The 17,406-nt window shown below is 42.7% G+C and overlaps 2 protein-coding genes across 2 annotated transcripts in view; one reads left to right on the top strand and one right to left on the bottom strand.

Annotated features, from left to right (window-relative positions):
• LOC127655831 (keratin-associated protein 5-1-like) overlaps positions 1–11,417 on the top strand; it is a 92,042-nt gene extending 80,625 nt beyond the window's left edge. Inside the window, exons 7-8 of the mRNA XM_052143833.1 lie at positions 10,641–10,851; positions 10,994–11,417. The gene's annotated coding sequence lies outside the window, so the exon portion shown is untranslated. The remainder of the gene's footprint in view (positions 1–10,640; positions 10,852–10,993) is intronic.
• On the bottom strand, positions 9,789–15,407 carry LOC127655826 (F-box only protein 43-like). The gene is given in 5 exon segments (XM_052143819.1): positions 9,789–10,848; positions 11,067–11,237; positions 13,572–13,674; positions 13,750–14,036; positions 14,038–15,407. Coding segments are annotated over 5 exon segments (1,743 nt in total). The 5' UTR covers positions 14,971–15,407; the 3' UTR covers positions 9,789–10,599.
• Positions 15,408–17,406: the final 1,999 nt, after the last annotated feature.

Raw genomic sequence — 17,406 nt, forward strand, 5'->3', positions numbered from 1 at the left:
CACTCTCAGATACATACACACTCTCTCACACACACACATAAACACACACACACACACACACACACTCTCAGATACACACATACACACACACACTCTCAGATACACACACACACACACTACACACTCTCAGATACACACACACACATAAACACACACACACACATACACTCAGATACACACACACACACACACACATATAACACACACACACACTCTCAGATACACACTCACACACACACACACACTCTCAGATACACACACACACACACACACTCTCAGATACACACACACACACTCACACACACTCTCAGATACTCACACACACTCTCAGATACACTCACTCACACACACACTCTCAGATACACACACACACACACACACACACTAACTCACTCTCACACACACTCACACTAACTCACTCTCACACACACTCACTCTCACACACACACACCGATGTTCTCTCACAGTTAATGGTCTTAATGGTTACACAGATCATGTCTCCAGTAAACGTGCTCACACACAGATAGAGAATGCATGTCGTGTTTTTAGCGGGTCTGCGAGTGCTTCTCTGCCTTTCACACGCTTGCTGTTTGGACACAGAACCAAATTCGCTCTGGTGTGAAGAAGTCATGCGAGACCGTCATGTGGCGAGTCATTGTTGTGATGTGCAGTTGTGCAAAACAACAGTCGCAGCCCCTTGATGACGCAATTACAGCCGCATCACTCGTCCAGAATGTCCCAGAGTTGCAGTTTGAGTTACGGCCGCTGGCTCGAGCGACTCGTGATGTCTGGCATGCGTGGGAGCTGCGTGTTTGTCTTGGTTTCCATGGTAACGCAGCACATGCGAAGATCTCTGTGCATTGAAGAAAAGCTTTGGCCGATGTGAACAGAGTTTAAGATCAGAACATGCATCTGATCTCCCCCAGAGCCGGACGAGAGTGTGTGAGGCAGTAAAGCGACAGCAGCACGTTTGTGGGACGCTCAACATGTTCTCCTCCTTGCATGTTTTGTACCTTGCGGTCAGGCCGTTTGGCTCACAGCTGAACTCAAACATGTGTCTGATTCTCCTCCCGGAGGTCCGACTCAGCCACAGGCGTTAGAGAACGTGTTGTTGTAAAAATAAACGGGTCGAGGTGCTCGCTGTGCCGCGTCCTGATGAGTAATACTGAGATCTGAGCAATGATGTCATGGCGCTCTGCTCAAATTAACTTCAGCCTTTGATTGGACGTGTTTTCGTAACGGAATCCGTCTTCAAACGGGGAGCTCACTCGTGAGGATCAGTGCTGACCCGGGTCACTGCGTGCTCTGACCCGCACGTTAATGTGTTTTACTTTACAGTAAATGTTCAGCTTACCGCCGTAACCGTGACCTCACCCTGAAACTCTCAAGATTTCACATTTAATGACAAACTCAACCTATCTGTCTGTCTCTCTCCCTGTCTCTCTCTCTCTGTCTGTCTGTCTCCCTCCCTCTGTCTGTCTCTCTCCCTGTCTCTCTCTCTGTCTGTCTGTCTCCCTCCCTCTGTCTGTCTATCTCCCTGTCTCTCTCTCTGTCTGTCTGTCTCTCTCCCTGTCTGTCTGTCACATACAGCTGCCTTGAAACAACACCAGTTGTGAAAAGCCCTATACAAATACATCTGAAAAACATCTCCAAACAAATAAAAGATAATAATTGTACATAAGAACTAATTACACACGCAAACACAACAATGACTAAAGGTTTGCATAGCATGCAGACATGATTTTAGTCATGAGATTTCACAGAATGAGTTTCATTCTGTGTCATTTGAGTCATCATTGAGTCTGTGTCGTGTATTTGGCGCCATCTCCTGGTGGTCATATGTAACATTGTGCTTCATGTGGATTATCTAATGATCTATACATCTGATTATCTTGTGTGTGGACTCGATTGAAAGATAATCACATACTCTAAATAATCATATGTTACTTGTTATGTTCCGTTTATATTTCATCAATTTATAAGAGCAAATGCGGCATATAAACAACATCAACATAATTGTCAAAGACGTATATTTAGATGTTACTCGCTATATTTTTGTCTGTGAATAAAACAAATAGTCTGGTTGTATTTTACTCTTTGAGAGCTTTCCAACGACATATGACACATGAATATTTGATCAGTTTCATGTTTTTATTGATTACAATAAAATGTACAATTCAAATTTTTTTCTTAGTTATCAAAACGTAACACTTGTGATTTTTCTGTACATTTCAAAGCACTGCATTATAAAGTACAGCGTCTAAACTTTAAACGAAACCTGTTTTGTGTTGGTCAAGAATGTAGTTATTAATATTTTTGACAATTATATTTTTTATATACCGCCGGTGGCGGTCACGCAGCCCGGAGACGACTCTGGCGTGGCGGCCATGACTTGGGGCAAAGTCGTGGAAGGCTCGAAACTAAGAGTCCTGAATGACTGGGAGAAGACCACAGTGGTCGTGAAAATAAATAAGAGTTTCGGGATCGACCTCTGTGGCCGTGGGCATGGACCGGGTCTCGGGAATGACCTTCTTGGTTGTATACATGGGCAGAGACTTGGAAACGACCAAGAAGAGAGGTAGTGAGAGAGAGACACCGTGAGAGAGAGAGGCAGTGAGAGAGAGAGGCAGTGAGAGAGAGAGACACCGTGAGGGAGAGAGAGGCAGGGAGAGAGAGACAGAAGTGATCACTTGATTGATATGTCATGAGGTCACTGTGGTAAGAAACACTAAACCCACTAATGACACTTAATTACTCCTATAGTGTGTGTGTGTGTGTGTGTCCACACATGATTAAATGATTGATAGACACACACACACACATAATTGTGTAATTGTCGTGCCAAACTTGACAACAGAAGAGTGTAAACAATCAATATTCTCAGGTTTAGTTTGTTTGATTGGCATGAAGTGTACATTTATATCATCACGGCGGTGCTGAATCCGTCAAATCACAATGATAACAAGAAAAAACCACAGAGAACCTCTTCTCACAAAGTGGGTGTGTGTGTTTGTTTGTTTGTGTGCGCGTCGGTTAGCGCGCTGCACTATGAACCTGGCGACCCGAGTGCGATTCCCGCTCATGGCCAACTCCAGTGACGATTATCTGAACCAGTCCCGGGCCTCCCCTAGGTCGACTCAGCCTAAAATGAGTACCTGGTACGGTGTGTAAACATCGCCACTGGGGAGACAAAGGCGGTCGGGCGTGGTGCCGGCCACACACCCCCTTATGTACCGTTCCGGCCTTCCAGTGCTCGCTAACAGCACTTGCCCCTACAGTCTGTTAAGGCTAAATGGGGGATCTTTGTCTTTTTGTGTGTGAGAGTGTGTGTCGACTCTGTTGTGTACATGGAGACTTGGAAACAAAAGTGTTTCTCCTGCTCCTCTGGGAGGCTGAAGTTGGCAACGCTGGTTCTGGGACGGACGAGATTGACAATGCTTGCCCTGGGAGAGACGAAGCTTCCAGCTCATTGGCCTTGGCAGGCGTGCATTAGCTTGTTGGCCGTGGCAGGCGTGGGCATTGGCTTGGTGGGCGTTGGCTCGTTGATCGTGGCAGGCTTGGGTATTAGCTCATTGACCATGACATGGGGGGAAACAAAAGAAAAGAGAGGGAAAGGCCAACACTGAGCAACAGCGGGAGAGAGTGAGGAGAGAAAACATACCTCGCCGGTTCTATGATATGCCGTAGCTTGGTCCTCGGTCACCCCTCCGCTCTCTAGTGGATGACAGCCGCTCCTCCCTGGGTGGATCAGAGGTAGTCCTCCGGACCCTGGTGGGCGGGCGCTCTGCTGCATGTTGGTGGGTCGGTAAGGGTCTCCTCCACCACGGTGATAGCGTCATGACGGCACTGTACTCCTCTTTGCCACAGTAACCATTTAAGGAAATACAGATGGATACTTCATTGTCCAGCTAGTATTGACACTGACTATCACCGCTGGAGTCGTGAGTTTGAATCCAGGGGCGCTGAGTGACTCCAGTCAGGTCTCCTTAGCAACCAAATTGTCCGGTTGCTAGGGAGGGTAGAGTCACATGAGGTAACCAAATTGGCCCGGTTGCTAGGGAGGGTAGAGTCACATGGTGTAACCAAATTGACCCGGTTGCTAGGGAGGGTAGAGTCACATGGGGTAACCAAATTGGCCCGGTTGCTAGGGAGGGTAGAGTCACATGGGGTAACCAAATTGTCCCGGTTGCTAGGGAGGGTAGAGTCACATGGGGTAACCAAATTGTCCCGGTTGCTAGGGAGGGTAGAGTCACATGGGGTAACCTCCTCGTGGTCACTATAATGTGGTTCTCGCTCTCGGTGGGGCGTGTGGTGAGTTGTGTGTGGATGCCGTGGAGAATAGCGTGAAGCCTCCACACACGCTACGTCTCCACGGTAACGTGCTCAACAATTCACGTGATAAGATGCGCGGATTGACGTGGAGGCAACTGAGATTCGTCCTCCGCCACCCGGATTGAGGCGAGTTACTACACCACCGCGAGGACTTACAGCGCATTGGGAATTGGGTGTTCCAGATTGGGGAGAAACAGGATTTGTCCCACTTTACGCATCTTCACTCTATATTATAAACATTTTAAGTATTTATAATTCACCTTAATTAAACATGGAAATGCCACTAGATGATGATGTTAGATGTTTTAAATGAAATACACTAAAACTAACAAAGAGTGAAAACTAAAGCAAATGAAATGACAAACTGATGGTAAAATAGAAAGAATTACTCAATTAAAAACTATAATGTCTATTCATTGATCATTTTAGTCCGTTCTCTGTGTGCACAACACAGGCCGCTTAATCTTATAGCTCAATAAACTTATTCGCTTTACAAATCATCCTAATAATGCGATTTTATACACATGACTAGTGTATATTTATATTTACTATCCACAACGACTGGATAACATCGATCGGCGTCTCAATGGCACTCATAATAAAGTGTAATGATGGTTTTACTGCAGAGAGTTCATCAAACTAAATATTATATCTCGACTCACATTCATCACATTCTTCCCCATAAACCTCCTCGATACATGAACTACAGAAAACTGCATAGAAATCATTTGTTTGCCTGGTAATGTGACGGTTCATCTCAAGGGGTTTTATCCAGAAGAATAAACTTGAATATCATCATAATTTGGGTTGTATATAATGATGAGAAGCACTCAGTGGGGCAAATGAACGATTTTTGCGCAAACATTTTTTTTTATTAATTTGTGGGGGATTATTTTTTAACAAATATTATTGTTGTTGTTGTTGTCCTTACATGACAAATAAATGTGCTTAGTCTCAAGGAAACAGTCATCATGTGGTACCAATCTCCGCCAGCAGGGGTCACTAATAACTGTCTTTATCTGATGATTTACAACATCCATTAAATCCCTCCATGATCTTTATATTCCTCAGGTGACATTGTTCATATGATCGTCTTGTGACGGCTGAAGTGAGGAACTAAAGACACTTATTTTTATTTACCTTGTGATTCAGGGCTTCTGAATAACACACGCCAGACAAATACACTCGCTCGCTCGCACGCACACGCACGCACGCACGCACGCACGCACGCACGCACGCACGCTCGCTCGCTCGCACACACACACACACACACACACACACACTCGCTCGCACACACACGCACGCTCGCACACACACTCGCTCGCACACACACACACACACACACACTCGCTCGCACACACACACACACACAGTGCTCGAATTGAGTCAAGTGTTATGGGGGTCCCCAAGTTTTTTTTTAAAACTTGGGGGTGTAGGTTTAGTCTTGCAATATACACTTTATACAAAATATACAATATATTTGATCATAATATGCGTAAATATATATATATAATTATTCTTTTATATTACTTACTAAAGTAATACTGGATTTAGAGGGCAGCAGACCCAAAACAGCAACTATGGCAAATATACCAGGGCACTACATATAAGGCTCTTGAAGACCCGTAAAAGCAAGTAACTTCAAAATACATTGAAATGTCTCAAAAACAGTAGAAAATAATCAGATGGCTTCCAGACTCACTGGATTTCATGGGGAGTATTGTTTCCTCCATATCTCTAACTGATTTCTCCAGTTATCAACTTCCTTGCTCTGAGTTTTTGTGGTGCTGAGCCATTCTGAGCTGTTGGTGGGAGTTAGCTGTTCTGAGCTGTTGGTGGGAGTTAGCCGTTCAGAGCTGTTGGTGGGAGTTAGCCGTTCAGAGCTGTTGGTGGGAGTTAGCCGTTCAGAGCTGTTGGTGGGAGTTAGCCGTTCTGAGCTGTTGGTGGGAGTTTAGCCGTTCTGAGCTGTTGGTGGGAGTTAGCCGTTCTGAGCTGTTGGTGGGAGTTAGCCGTTCTGAGCTGTTGGTGGGAGTTAGCTGTTCAGAGCTGTTGGTGGGAGTTAGCCGTTCTGAGCTGTTGGTGGGAGTTAGCTGTTCTGAGCTGTTGGTGGGAGTTAGCCGTTCAGAGCTGTTGGTGGGAGTTAGCCGCTCTGAGCTGTTGGTGGGAGTTAGCCGTTCAGAGCTGTTGGTGGGAGTTAGCTGTTCTGAGCTGTTGGTGGGAGTTAGCTGTTCTGAGCTGTTGGTGGGAGTCAGCCGTTCAGAGCTGTTGGTGGGAGTTAGCTGTTCTGAGCTGTTGGTGGGAGTCAGCCGTTCAGAGCTGTTGGTGGGAGTTAGCCGTTCAGAGCTGTTGGTGGGAGTCAGCCGTTCAGAGCTGTTGGTGGGAGTTAGCTGTTCAGAGCTGTTGGTGGGAGTTAGCCGTTCAGAGCTGTTGGTGGGAGTTAGCCGTTCAGAGCTGTTGGTGGGAGTTAGCTGTTCAGAGCTGTTGGTGGGAGTTAGCCGTTCTGAGCTGTTGGTGGGAGTTAGCTGTTCTGAGCTGTTGGTGGGAGTTAGCCGTTCAGAGCTGTTGGTGGGAGTTAGCTGTTCTGAGCTGTTGGTGGGAGTTAGCCGTTCAGAGCTGTTGGTGGGAGTCAGCCGTTCAGAGCTGTTGGTGGGAGTCAGCCGTTCAGAGCTGTTGGTGGGAGTCAGCCGTTCTGAGCTGTTGGTGGGAGTCAGCCGTTCAGAGCTGTTGGTGGGAGTTAGCTGTTCTGAGCTGTTGGTGGGAGTTAGCCGTTCTGAGCTGTTGGTGGGAGTTAGCCGTTCTGAGCTGTTGGTGGGAGTTAGCCGTTCAGAGCTGTTGGTGGGAGTCAGCCGTTCAGAGCTGTTGGTGGGAGTTAGCCGTTCAGAGCTGTTGGTGGGAGTTAGCTGTTCTGAGCTGTTGGTGGGAGTTTAGCTGTTCTGAGCTGTTGGTGGGAGTTTAGCTGTTCTGAGCTGTTGGTGGGAGTTAGCCGTTCTGAGCTGTTGGTGGGAGTTAGCCGTTCAGAGCTGTTGGTGGGAGTTAGCCGTTCTGAGCTGTTGGTGGGAGTTAGCCGTTCTGAGCTGTTGGTGGGAGTTAGCTGTTCTGAGCTGTTGGTGGGAGTTAGCCGTTCAGAGCTGTTGGTGGGAGTTAGCTGTTCTGAGCTGTTGGTGGGAGTTAGCCGTTCAGAGCTGTTGGTGGGAGTTAGCTGTTCTGAGCTGTTGGTGGGAGTTAGCTGTTCTGAGCTGTTGGTGGGAGTTAGCCGTTCAGAGCTGTTGGTGGGAGTTAGCTGTTCTGAGCTGTTGGTGGGAGTTAGCTGTTCTGAGCTGTTGGTGGGAGTTAGCTGGTCTGAGCTGTTGGTGGGAGTTAGCTGTTCTGAGCTGTTGGTGGGAGTTAGCTGTTCTGAGCTGTTGGTGGGAGTTAGCTGTTCTGAGCTGTTGGTGGGAGTTAGCCGTTCTGAGCTGTTGCTGACCTGCTCTTTGCTTTTGTTGATCTGTGCTGAGCTGCTGTTGGTGGTACAGACCCATATAAAGCTGTTATCACTGCATTTGTCCTCTTCTGAGCTCCTGCCACTGCCCTCTGCTAAACTGGAATGGACTGTGCTTGCCTTGGAGGTCCTCTTTACCTGCACACTAGACAATGCCATGTTTTGGTTTCAATATTTTTATTTTTAAATAAATACACATAATGAAATGAAATATACACTACCATTCAGAAGTTGAGATCGATACAATTTTTTAAATGTTTTTAAAAGTCTCTTCTGCTCAAAGCTGCATTGATTTGATAAAAAAAAAAAAACAGTAATATTGTGAAATATTGTTTTCTATGTGAATATATAGTAAAATGTGTGATCAACGCTGAATTTTCAGCATCATTACTCCAGTCTTCAGTGTCACATGATCCGTCATAATCACACTATGTAATAAACATTTATTTCATTTTTCAGGATTTTTTGATCAATAGAAAGTTCAAAAGAACAGTTTCTATTTGAAATAGAATCTTTTGTTACATTATAAACGTCTTTACGGTCACTTTTGATCAATTTGATGCAACCATACTGAATAAAAGTATTAAATTCTTTCCCAACATTTTTTAAAAATACATTCTTACTGACCACAAGCTTTTAAATGGTAGTGTATAATGCTACAAAAGTTTATATTTCAGATCTGAAGGATCATGTGATGAAGACTGGAGAAACGATGGTGAAAATTCAGCTTTGATCACAGAAATAAATGATATTTTATTGTATTATTATTTTAAATTGTAATAATATTTCATAAAATTACTGTTTTTGCTGTATTTTGCATCAAATCAATGCAGGCTTGGTGAGCAGAAGAGACTTTTGAACAGTAGTGTTCATCCAACAGAATGATTCTAGCTTTGTTTTACCAATGTAGTTTTTACCCTAAAAACAACTGGATGATTAATGTGGATTATGTGACACTGTGATAATAATGTTTGTTCCAAAATACTTTAAAGATTAAATGGATGAAACTTGTTTATTAGATATTAAACATATAGATTGTGACAAAAGAGGCTGTCAGTCTGTGTGTTGGTGAGGATTTTTCAACTATTTCAGCACATGCGATTTTTACATAGTTAGGTCCAGTAGGTGGCGGGAAAGCACTGTTATGAGTGAGTCAGCAACTATTCAACGACCACTTCAGTGAAAAAGGCTGCTTTATTCAGAAACAAACAATGCCGTGGCAATCAATGTCAATTATTGCTATTTCAAGAGTGAATCCCGCATAAATGCGTATGTAATTCCCGAAACTTTGTGTTTACGTGGCCATTGGTCCTGGCTGGCAGCATGAAAAACAAGTTTTATATAAATTCTGAATGGAAATTAGAAAGCATAGAAAGCACACAACGATCGCTCCCTTTACTAAAAAGCTGTTATCCATCTCCGTCGAGATCTCTAGCACTCCCGTAGAACCAGGACTATTAATAATGAAAAAAATAGTAACTTAAGCCTAAATGTTTCCAATTACGCAAGGAATACAAAAGCCCCGATATGGTGTGAGTAGATATAAAGTAGAACGATATCTAGAGAGAGACAATTACCCCTCAAAAAGCTTTCTCTTCCCGACCTCGAGTGGAGGTTTATTTTTCTCCATTTTTTAAAAGTTAAAATTAGCTTCAACGGAGCGGCGCCAATCAAACAGTCCTGTCAGTCAACGATGTCATGCGCACAGCACTCTTTAGATGTGGGGCGGGGCGTTTACATTTTAAAGAGACATGGCAACTAGCCAACTTTAAAAAAAATTATTGTAAATAATCAATTCACGAAATTTACCGTATCCATTGCATGCATTTAATCAGATTTGTTAATATTATTTTTTACTAAAATAAAAATATCTGAGGGACCCCCCTAATTCTATTTTTTACTTCTTATGGGGGGTCCCGGATGCCCCCAGCCCCCCCTCAATTCGAGCACTGCACACACACACACGCTCGCTCACACACACACGCTCGCTCACACACACACACACACACACACACACCAGGATCCGCGCGAGTCATTTAGAAGAGTTCGGTTCGGATTCAAACCCGTGAAGTGTCCGACTGAACCAGAGATCATTCAGCAGAGACGAGTCGCTTTATTCCAATGAATGGGAGAAACTGGAGCGCAAAGACCCACTAGGTAAAAGATTCAGTCACCCTTCAGATACAAACATCACCTGTCAATCAACTGCAGAACGCGCGTGAGCATTAGCTATACAAGCCGGGAAAAGTGTTTTAGCGTAATATGAGGTAAAGAAACACAATTTATGATTCCAGTATCGTCAGATGTGTTCTTTGATCCGAACCCGGACCAACAGTTTCAGAGATTTCAGTGTTTCTCCATTCAAGTAGACAGAAACTCTCCTGACATGACTGGAGATATCCTCCCGAGAGCTTCCCAAACATGTCCGACAGTGGACCGACTCGCTGGAGACACTTGGACTGAACCACTGTCGGACATCTAAACAATTATATGTAAACAACAAATACATATATCTCTCTCAAGTAATATTTAACTAAATTCAATCAATAAAGCCAAAACATTCGATCGATATATCTATGGTAAATACTGTGTGTGTGTGTGTGTGTGTGTGTTATAACTAAACAACATTTAAGGAAGTTTAAGGTAAAAAAAGTGCTTTATTTAAAACTATGTATAAAAAACCAAGCATGTAAAGAGCAATATGTACAAACAAACACACAAGACCAAAATAACTGCTGTACAAAAGTGCAAAATTCATCAAAACATCATCATTAAAAACACACACACAGTCAGAGCCGCTTGACGTTGTGCTTGCTCTGGGCACTGCCAGGCAGCACGTCTCTCTTGCTCCTGCGTTTGGCAGACAGGTGTGCGCAGTCTTTGGACCCGTGGAACGCACACAAACAGGACGTGCAGAACTGAAACAGACAGTCGGTCCAGCTGCACACCCCCTCACCACGCAGAGAGTGACAGCGCGCCGGATGCTGACAGCGCGGACACGACTTCAGATATTCATCGTTGAACAGAGTTTTAGCAATCTGGTGAGAGAGATTTCATTATTCTGTTGCTCACAAACCTGCTTTCAATTACTCAGAATTATATATATATATATATATATACACACACCTTCATTTATGTACATTGTTGTGTGTTATTTTCTTTGCACGTATGCTCAAAAAACAGGGAGAGAACGGGACACTTGTGCGCCTCTGACAGGTGTTAGCATTACAGATGAATGTGATGTATGGGAACACACCTGTAGGAACTCCACACGTTTGCTGCTGCAGTGGCGCTCTGGGTGTCGGGTCGGGGTGCAGGACTGGTGTGTGTGGGGTGTCCGGGCTTGAGCCTGCACACTGCTCAGAGCCGACCTGCACGCCAGCGCCAACCTGGTGTCAGCATCTACAACATGACCTGCTTTACCAGCCTGCCAACACACCAGCAGAGAGACACTTCAGTCTCGTGGACACTATTCAAACTGTTGGACATACTTTCATGTGACGGGCTGATTTTCATCAAAAGCAGCAGATTTTAAAGTTTTTTATATTTTTATATATGAAGGTCACATTAAAGTGGATTTGGAGAATTTTCACCAGACCTTCATCATGCACAGATCAATTTATATATTTATTTATTTATTTATTTATTTATTTATTTATATATATATATATATATATATATATATATATATATATATATATATATATATATATATATATATATATATATATATATATATATATATATATATATATATATATTTATATATATATATATATATATATATATATATATATATATATATATATAAAAAGCATTAAAAAATGAACGCAATTTGGTGGTCTGTGTATCTCCGTGAGTATTGACGCTGACTATCACAGCTGGAGTCGTGATTTTGAATCCAGGGCGTGCTGAGTGACTCCAGTCAGGTCTCCTTAGCAACCAAATTGGGCCGGTTGCTAGGGAGGGTAGAGTCACATGGGGTAACCATATTGGGCCGGTTGCTAGGGAGGGTAGAGTCACATGGGGTAACCATATTGGGCCGGTTGCTAGGGTGGGGTAGAGTCACATGGGGTAACCATATTGGGCCGGTTGCTAGGGAGGGTAGAGTCACATGGGGTAACCTCCTCGTGGTCACTATAATGTGGTTCTCGCTCTCGGTGGGGCATGTGGCGGGTTGTGCGTGTGCCGCGGAGAATAGCGTGAAGCCTCCCACATGTGCTACTTCTACACGCTCAACAAGTCACGTGATAAGATACGCAGATTGACGGTCTCAGACGCGGAGGCAACTGAGATTCGTCCTCAGAGTCACTACGCCACCACGAGGACTTGAGCGCATTGGGAATTGGGAATTCCTGATTGGGAGAAAATTGACACGTCCTTCAACAAGCCCTCATAATAAATCTCACACTGAATGATGACCAATGATTAGCTTATGATCAATAATAAGCAAATAAATCATATATTGAATTGTAGAGCCACTTTTTGTACTGTGTTTAATGCTTTGTGTGCCACAATAATGTCCATCATAAAACACTTATCCGAAGTCAAATCGCAATAATGTATGGCATGTTCATTTTCTAATATATATATATATACATATACACACATACACGTTTGAAATTATTTAAATATAACCATTTATAATCATTTAATTATTATATATTGAATTATTGTTATATGAGGGGCTTTCTCAGCAAATATTTGTATATGCGATTAATTAATTGGCACAGCATGTAATTAATTAATAAAAACAAATAATCAATTGACAGCCCTAAAAAATAAAATGACTACATGTTTAAAACTACAAACATAAACTATTCAATAAAATGTACATATTAATTGCTCATAAATTATGAATGTCTCACTGTTGACATCATTTCCCCCCTAAAGAAGTTTTGTTCAAAAGTTTGTGTTCTTGATAACCAAGTTAAGTGTCAGTGAAGAGCACGAAATACAAGACAAAACAAACTCTAGGGAAATCACATTTTATTGGACCAAATTATGCAAAAAAAAAAAAAAAGATTTAATTGGGAGTATTTAAGACATATCAAATGTTAGCTTTGAAGTTAGCTTTATTAAGAATAAATGATTTGGTCATTTTATTTGAAAAATTTTAAAAATATAATTTCCATCACAGAATTTGAGATGTGCTACCTTCCGTTTCCAGCGTAAAGAATGAACCGGAAGTCATATAATATTAACGTGTCTATTTTAACTCATTATTTATTTACAGTGCCGAATGTCAAGACAACATTGACGAAGGACTGACATGAAATTAAATGTAAATTTCACATTTTTAATAAATTAACTCTTTAGGCAGACGGTTTTATCTAAAGCGGCTGAGCAATAATGCGTGTGATGGAGACAGTGGTGCGGAAAGTGCCGAGTTAAAGTTTCACTAGCATCACAATAATACAATCCAAGACACATGAAGGCAACACGAATATATAGAATTAATGTATTATTATTTTTACAAGTTAACGGTTAAGTGCTCATGGACAGATGTGTCTTTAGCTGTGAAATATCAATCATATTTACAACATGAGGTCATGTGACATTGGTCATGTTTCCATCCAAGTTACAAATGTAATTTGCGCACAAAATCAGAATATCGCAAAAACAATATGAATAAACAGCGTTTCCATCCCAAAACCCAACGAATGTAGCATACTACAGGCTAAAACATCTGATGCATACCGTTTCACTAATCAAAAACAGTGTGCACTACACAGTGTGCACTACGGAGTATAAATCTCACCTCTAGTGCACTCTTCAACTCTCTGACGTGACATCTTCTCCTGTGGGACGCTTTCTTATCCTCCGTGATGACATCATTCCATTCATCGGACACGTGGCCGAACCTGCAACCAATAACACGCTTTAATATCAACCAAAAAATAGGGTAAGCATTTCTTCAATTTATCGTAACGACTGACCTGTAAACGTCAGCAGCAGACAGAAGGCTCAGGATAACGGCTAGCACATGTCTCAGGTTTCGCATCTTCAGTTCTGAGATGATGTCCACCTTGTCCAGGCCCATTTTGCGTCCGATGAGCCCAGAGAGAGGCAGGCTGGTTCTGATAGGTCCATCTTCCTCCGTCACACGCAGCAGCTCCTCTAAACTGGTTTGCTGCTGTAACATGCGTGTGCTGCGGCGACTTATCACATGAACGTACTGCAGTGCTGGAGTCAGGGACAGATCCTCCATCTTTAGCGTGGTATCCCCTAAGCGGGGTTCTGTCCAGAAACACTTCGTCCTTACACATGTGGGCATTCGGGTCACTGTGCCTCAACCGCTGGTCTCGGGGTCCATCCTCAGACTGTGAACCCCCTTCTCGGAGCGTGGACAGCCTTCGCTGTCTCTCCAGCCGCGAGCGTCTCTTGCCACATGAAGACGACGGCAGCACAAGCTCCTGGAAAGAGCCGTCATGATCCACCGAGTCGTCCTGTGATTTGTCCAGACCCAACGAGCTGAAGCCACTGTCCTCGGACGCTAAGGTGGGGGTGACCAGAACACTGGGTTTCTCTGTGCTGACAGGGGACTGGAAGTTTTTGCCAGCTAGTGGAGAGCTAGGAAGACCAGCGATGATGCTTTCGTCAAGATCTGGTTCAGTGAGGGCATCGGTGACCTGGTTCTGAAACAGCACGGGACTCATCTGGACGCCACTCCTGCCAGTCTCAAGGGTTGAAGTAATCACTTGAGAGAACATCAGACGCCGTTTACGACAGGAGAAATCTGAATCGGCACTCAAAGTGCTGTAGGACAACAGTCCAGTCGGGCTGATGTCTGGGGAGTCGAAGCTCTCGCCGGGATCTCTGGAGGCTTCTCCGGGTGTGGCATTGCCACTCTTCCTACCATCAGAGGATGAACAGGAGACGAGCAGACGTCTGCGGAGCGACGGGTCCTTTTTTATTACCTTTGGAGTCTCGCACAATCCCGTTTGGACTGATGGTTCTCTCTTAGACTCTTTCATAGGGTCCTTTGGCCGTCTCTGGTCTTTTCTGTGTGAATTCTGAGACGCGTCCAGCTCATGGTTTTCCTTGGTGCTGCTCAGCCCGGATTCTTTCCTGGGCGTGTAAAGACGCTCCATGTGGCTGCTTCCATGACAAGAGCCACATATCTGATATTTCAAGCCCTTCGTCTGTGTGCCCTCCATTACCTTCAGATAGCCTTCAAACCCTTAACGGACCACAGTCAACCTTACAAGAAAAAATTAAGGGGTTAATCTATGAGAGTCAAGTATCATACTACACTAAGTAGTGCTCACGGTTCACACTAGCTCGTACATGTTGCTGGAAACCTCATGTAGTTTGTTTAACGTTAGTAAATTGACCAGTCAGGAAGCTTTCTGAAAACAGGTTGGATAAATTAAGCTCATCAATTTGTGTGTTAGTTGTTTTCATTAAATTCTCATTAGATGCTGGTTTAAAAACGGTTTTGACAGCGGGAGTCGGTTACAGTTGCTATGGTGATGTGCTCGGCAGTTTCCCTCCTCAAGATTCAAACTTTGCGCCGATTGTTAAGCGCGTGCACAACACAGCCTGAGCGTGTGCCCGCCCGTATAAACAAACACACGCACACTGCTGCAACTGTTATAAACAGCTAATATGACGCACATTTCAATATTAAACTCCTTTTATTGGTGTAGAATCGCATAATTATCGCTTCACTGCAAGCAGAGAGACGGAAACAGTCGAATTAAAATGAAAAAGCAGATTAAACAAACACAATCACCTCAGCTGCGTCTCATCACGAGATTTCCATGAAACACACACATGAAGGGATGTTTCATATGTGACATTTTAAACTGAAATCATCATTAAACACATAAATGAAAGACTTAGTCTTACTTACGTGTTGTGTGTGTGTGATCTGCTGCTCAGAGAGAGAGAGAGAGAGATGATGATCAGCAGGTCAATGAGGCTCCACCTTTCAAATTTCGAGCGGATTTCACTGATTGGACGCGGATTAAAGAGACTCTGTTATGAATCATCACGCAATAAATTTACAACACAAAAACATTTACACAATTAATCTAAAATGTTTTCTATCTTAAACAATTTCTCTACAGTTGAGTCTAAAATGACATTTATGTTTTCTCGATCATGATAAAGATGTAAACATTGTTTATAATTTGGCTCATTCTATAATTTAGGGGACATTCAATGTTCACTGATAATGATATATTTTCTAAACACTTTCTTCAAAAATATCCAATTCTATCCATTAAAGGAAAGGATGTTTGTGAGCGCCTCATGTTTCACTTTGCTTGACATTTTCATGATGTTTCTACATTAAGTTAGTGTTGAATAATATCTTACAGGAATATTCAAGTATATTCATACAAGTTCTGTTGTTTTCATAATGTTGATCATCACATACATTAATGTGATCCCTCCTTTTCTTTAATAAAGCACAAATGTGTGTTCCAGAGAGACACTTACAATGGAAGTCAATGGGTCATTTTTGGAGGTTTTAAAAGCAGAAATGTGAAGTTTATAATTTAACAGGGCATCGCTGCAGTGTTTATTTAGAGTCCCACAGACCTATCACTGCAAGGAAATCAACATTTAAATTAATTGTATTTATTATTAGAATTAGTGTTCAATAAACTATTCAGTTATTAATATTAAGTGGAAACAGGATGGGGGAAACTGGGTCCAAAGGAGAATTAGGTTAAGTTTATAATGCTTTCCATCGTTAATATGCTGCCTCAAAAAGTATGCACATGCGCGAGAAGTTGACGAGGGCGGGGTCCCATCAAGACACGCCCCCTCTAAGCGGCTCTCGTATATCCTGACTTGTCATCAATGAGAGGGGGTGTTATTACCTCAAAAAGATACTCTTATGATTGGCATCTGGCACTCAATCACATTATTACATAACGACTATAAAATGTTGGCATCTGTCCTGGCAAAACGATTTAAATACGGCCTTGATGATTTGATTGATGAGTGCCAAAGCGGGTTTATGAAGGGTCGTCACATATCCAACAATGTAAGGTTACTTCGTGATTTAATTGATTATCGGGATTTGGATCCTGCTCTTATTATGTTCTTAGACTTCCAAAAAGCCAGAGAAAACTCTGTATGTAACAGTTAAACTTGTATCTGAACAATAATGTCTTATTCACAGAAGACAGGGCATTTCCCTCTTTCTTATACTGCTGGATACGCACTTTACATTTAATGATCAATCAGAATAATGTGATCAAGGGAATTAGAAGACACATTTCTGGCCTCTCTCTCAACATTTCAAAATGTGAAATATTATCTTTAAAAAATATAGATAAAACAACAATTTGTTGAATTCATCGTAAAGGTGTAATTAATTATTTGGGTGTTAAAGTTTCTTTAAATTCAAATTCGGTTCTTACAGAAATAAATTTAGTTCCCATTAAAGATTTGATTAAAAATTTGATTAATTTTAGACTCGTAGCTGACCAATCGAAACAACCATTTCCGGCTGAGCGTTTTTGTGTTGCCATGGAAACCGAACACGTGGAGAGCTTAGGTGAGTGTCTCTCCAAACAACCTAATGAAGCCTTTAATTAACGACAGACATTGAATTGAACATTAGGAACATTTATTGT

This window comes from Xyrauchen texanus, chromosome 15, assembly GCF_025860055.1.
Source record: "Xyrauchen texanus isolate HMW12.3.18 chromosome 15, RBS_HiC_50CHRs, whole genome shotgun sequence".
In the NCBI taxonomy this organism is placed as follows: domain Eukaryota; kingdom Metazoa; phylum Chordata; class Actinopteri; order Cypriniformes; family Catostomidae; genus Xyrauchen; species Xyrauchen texanus.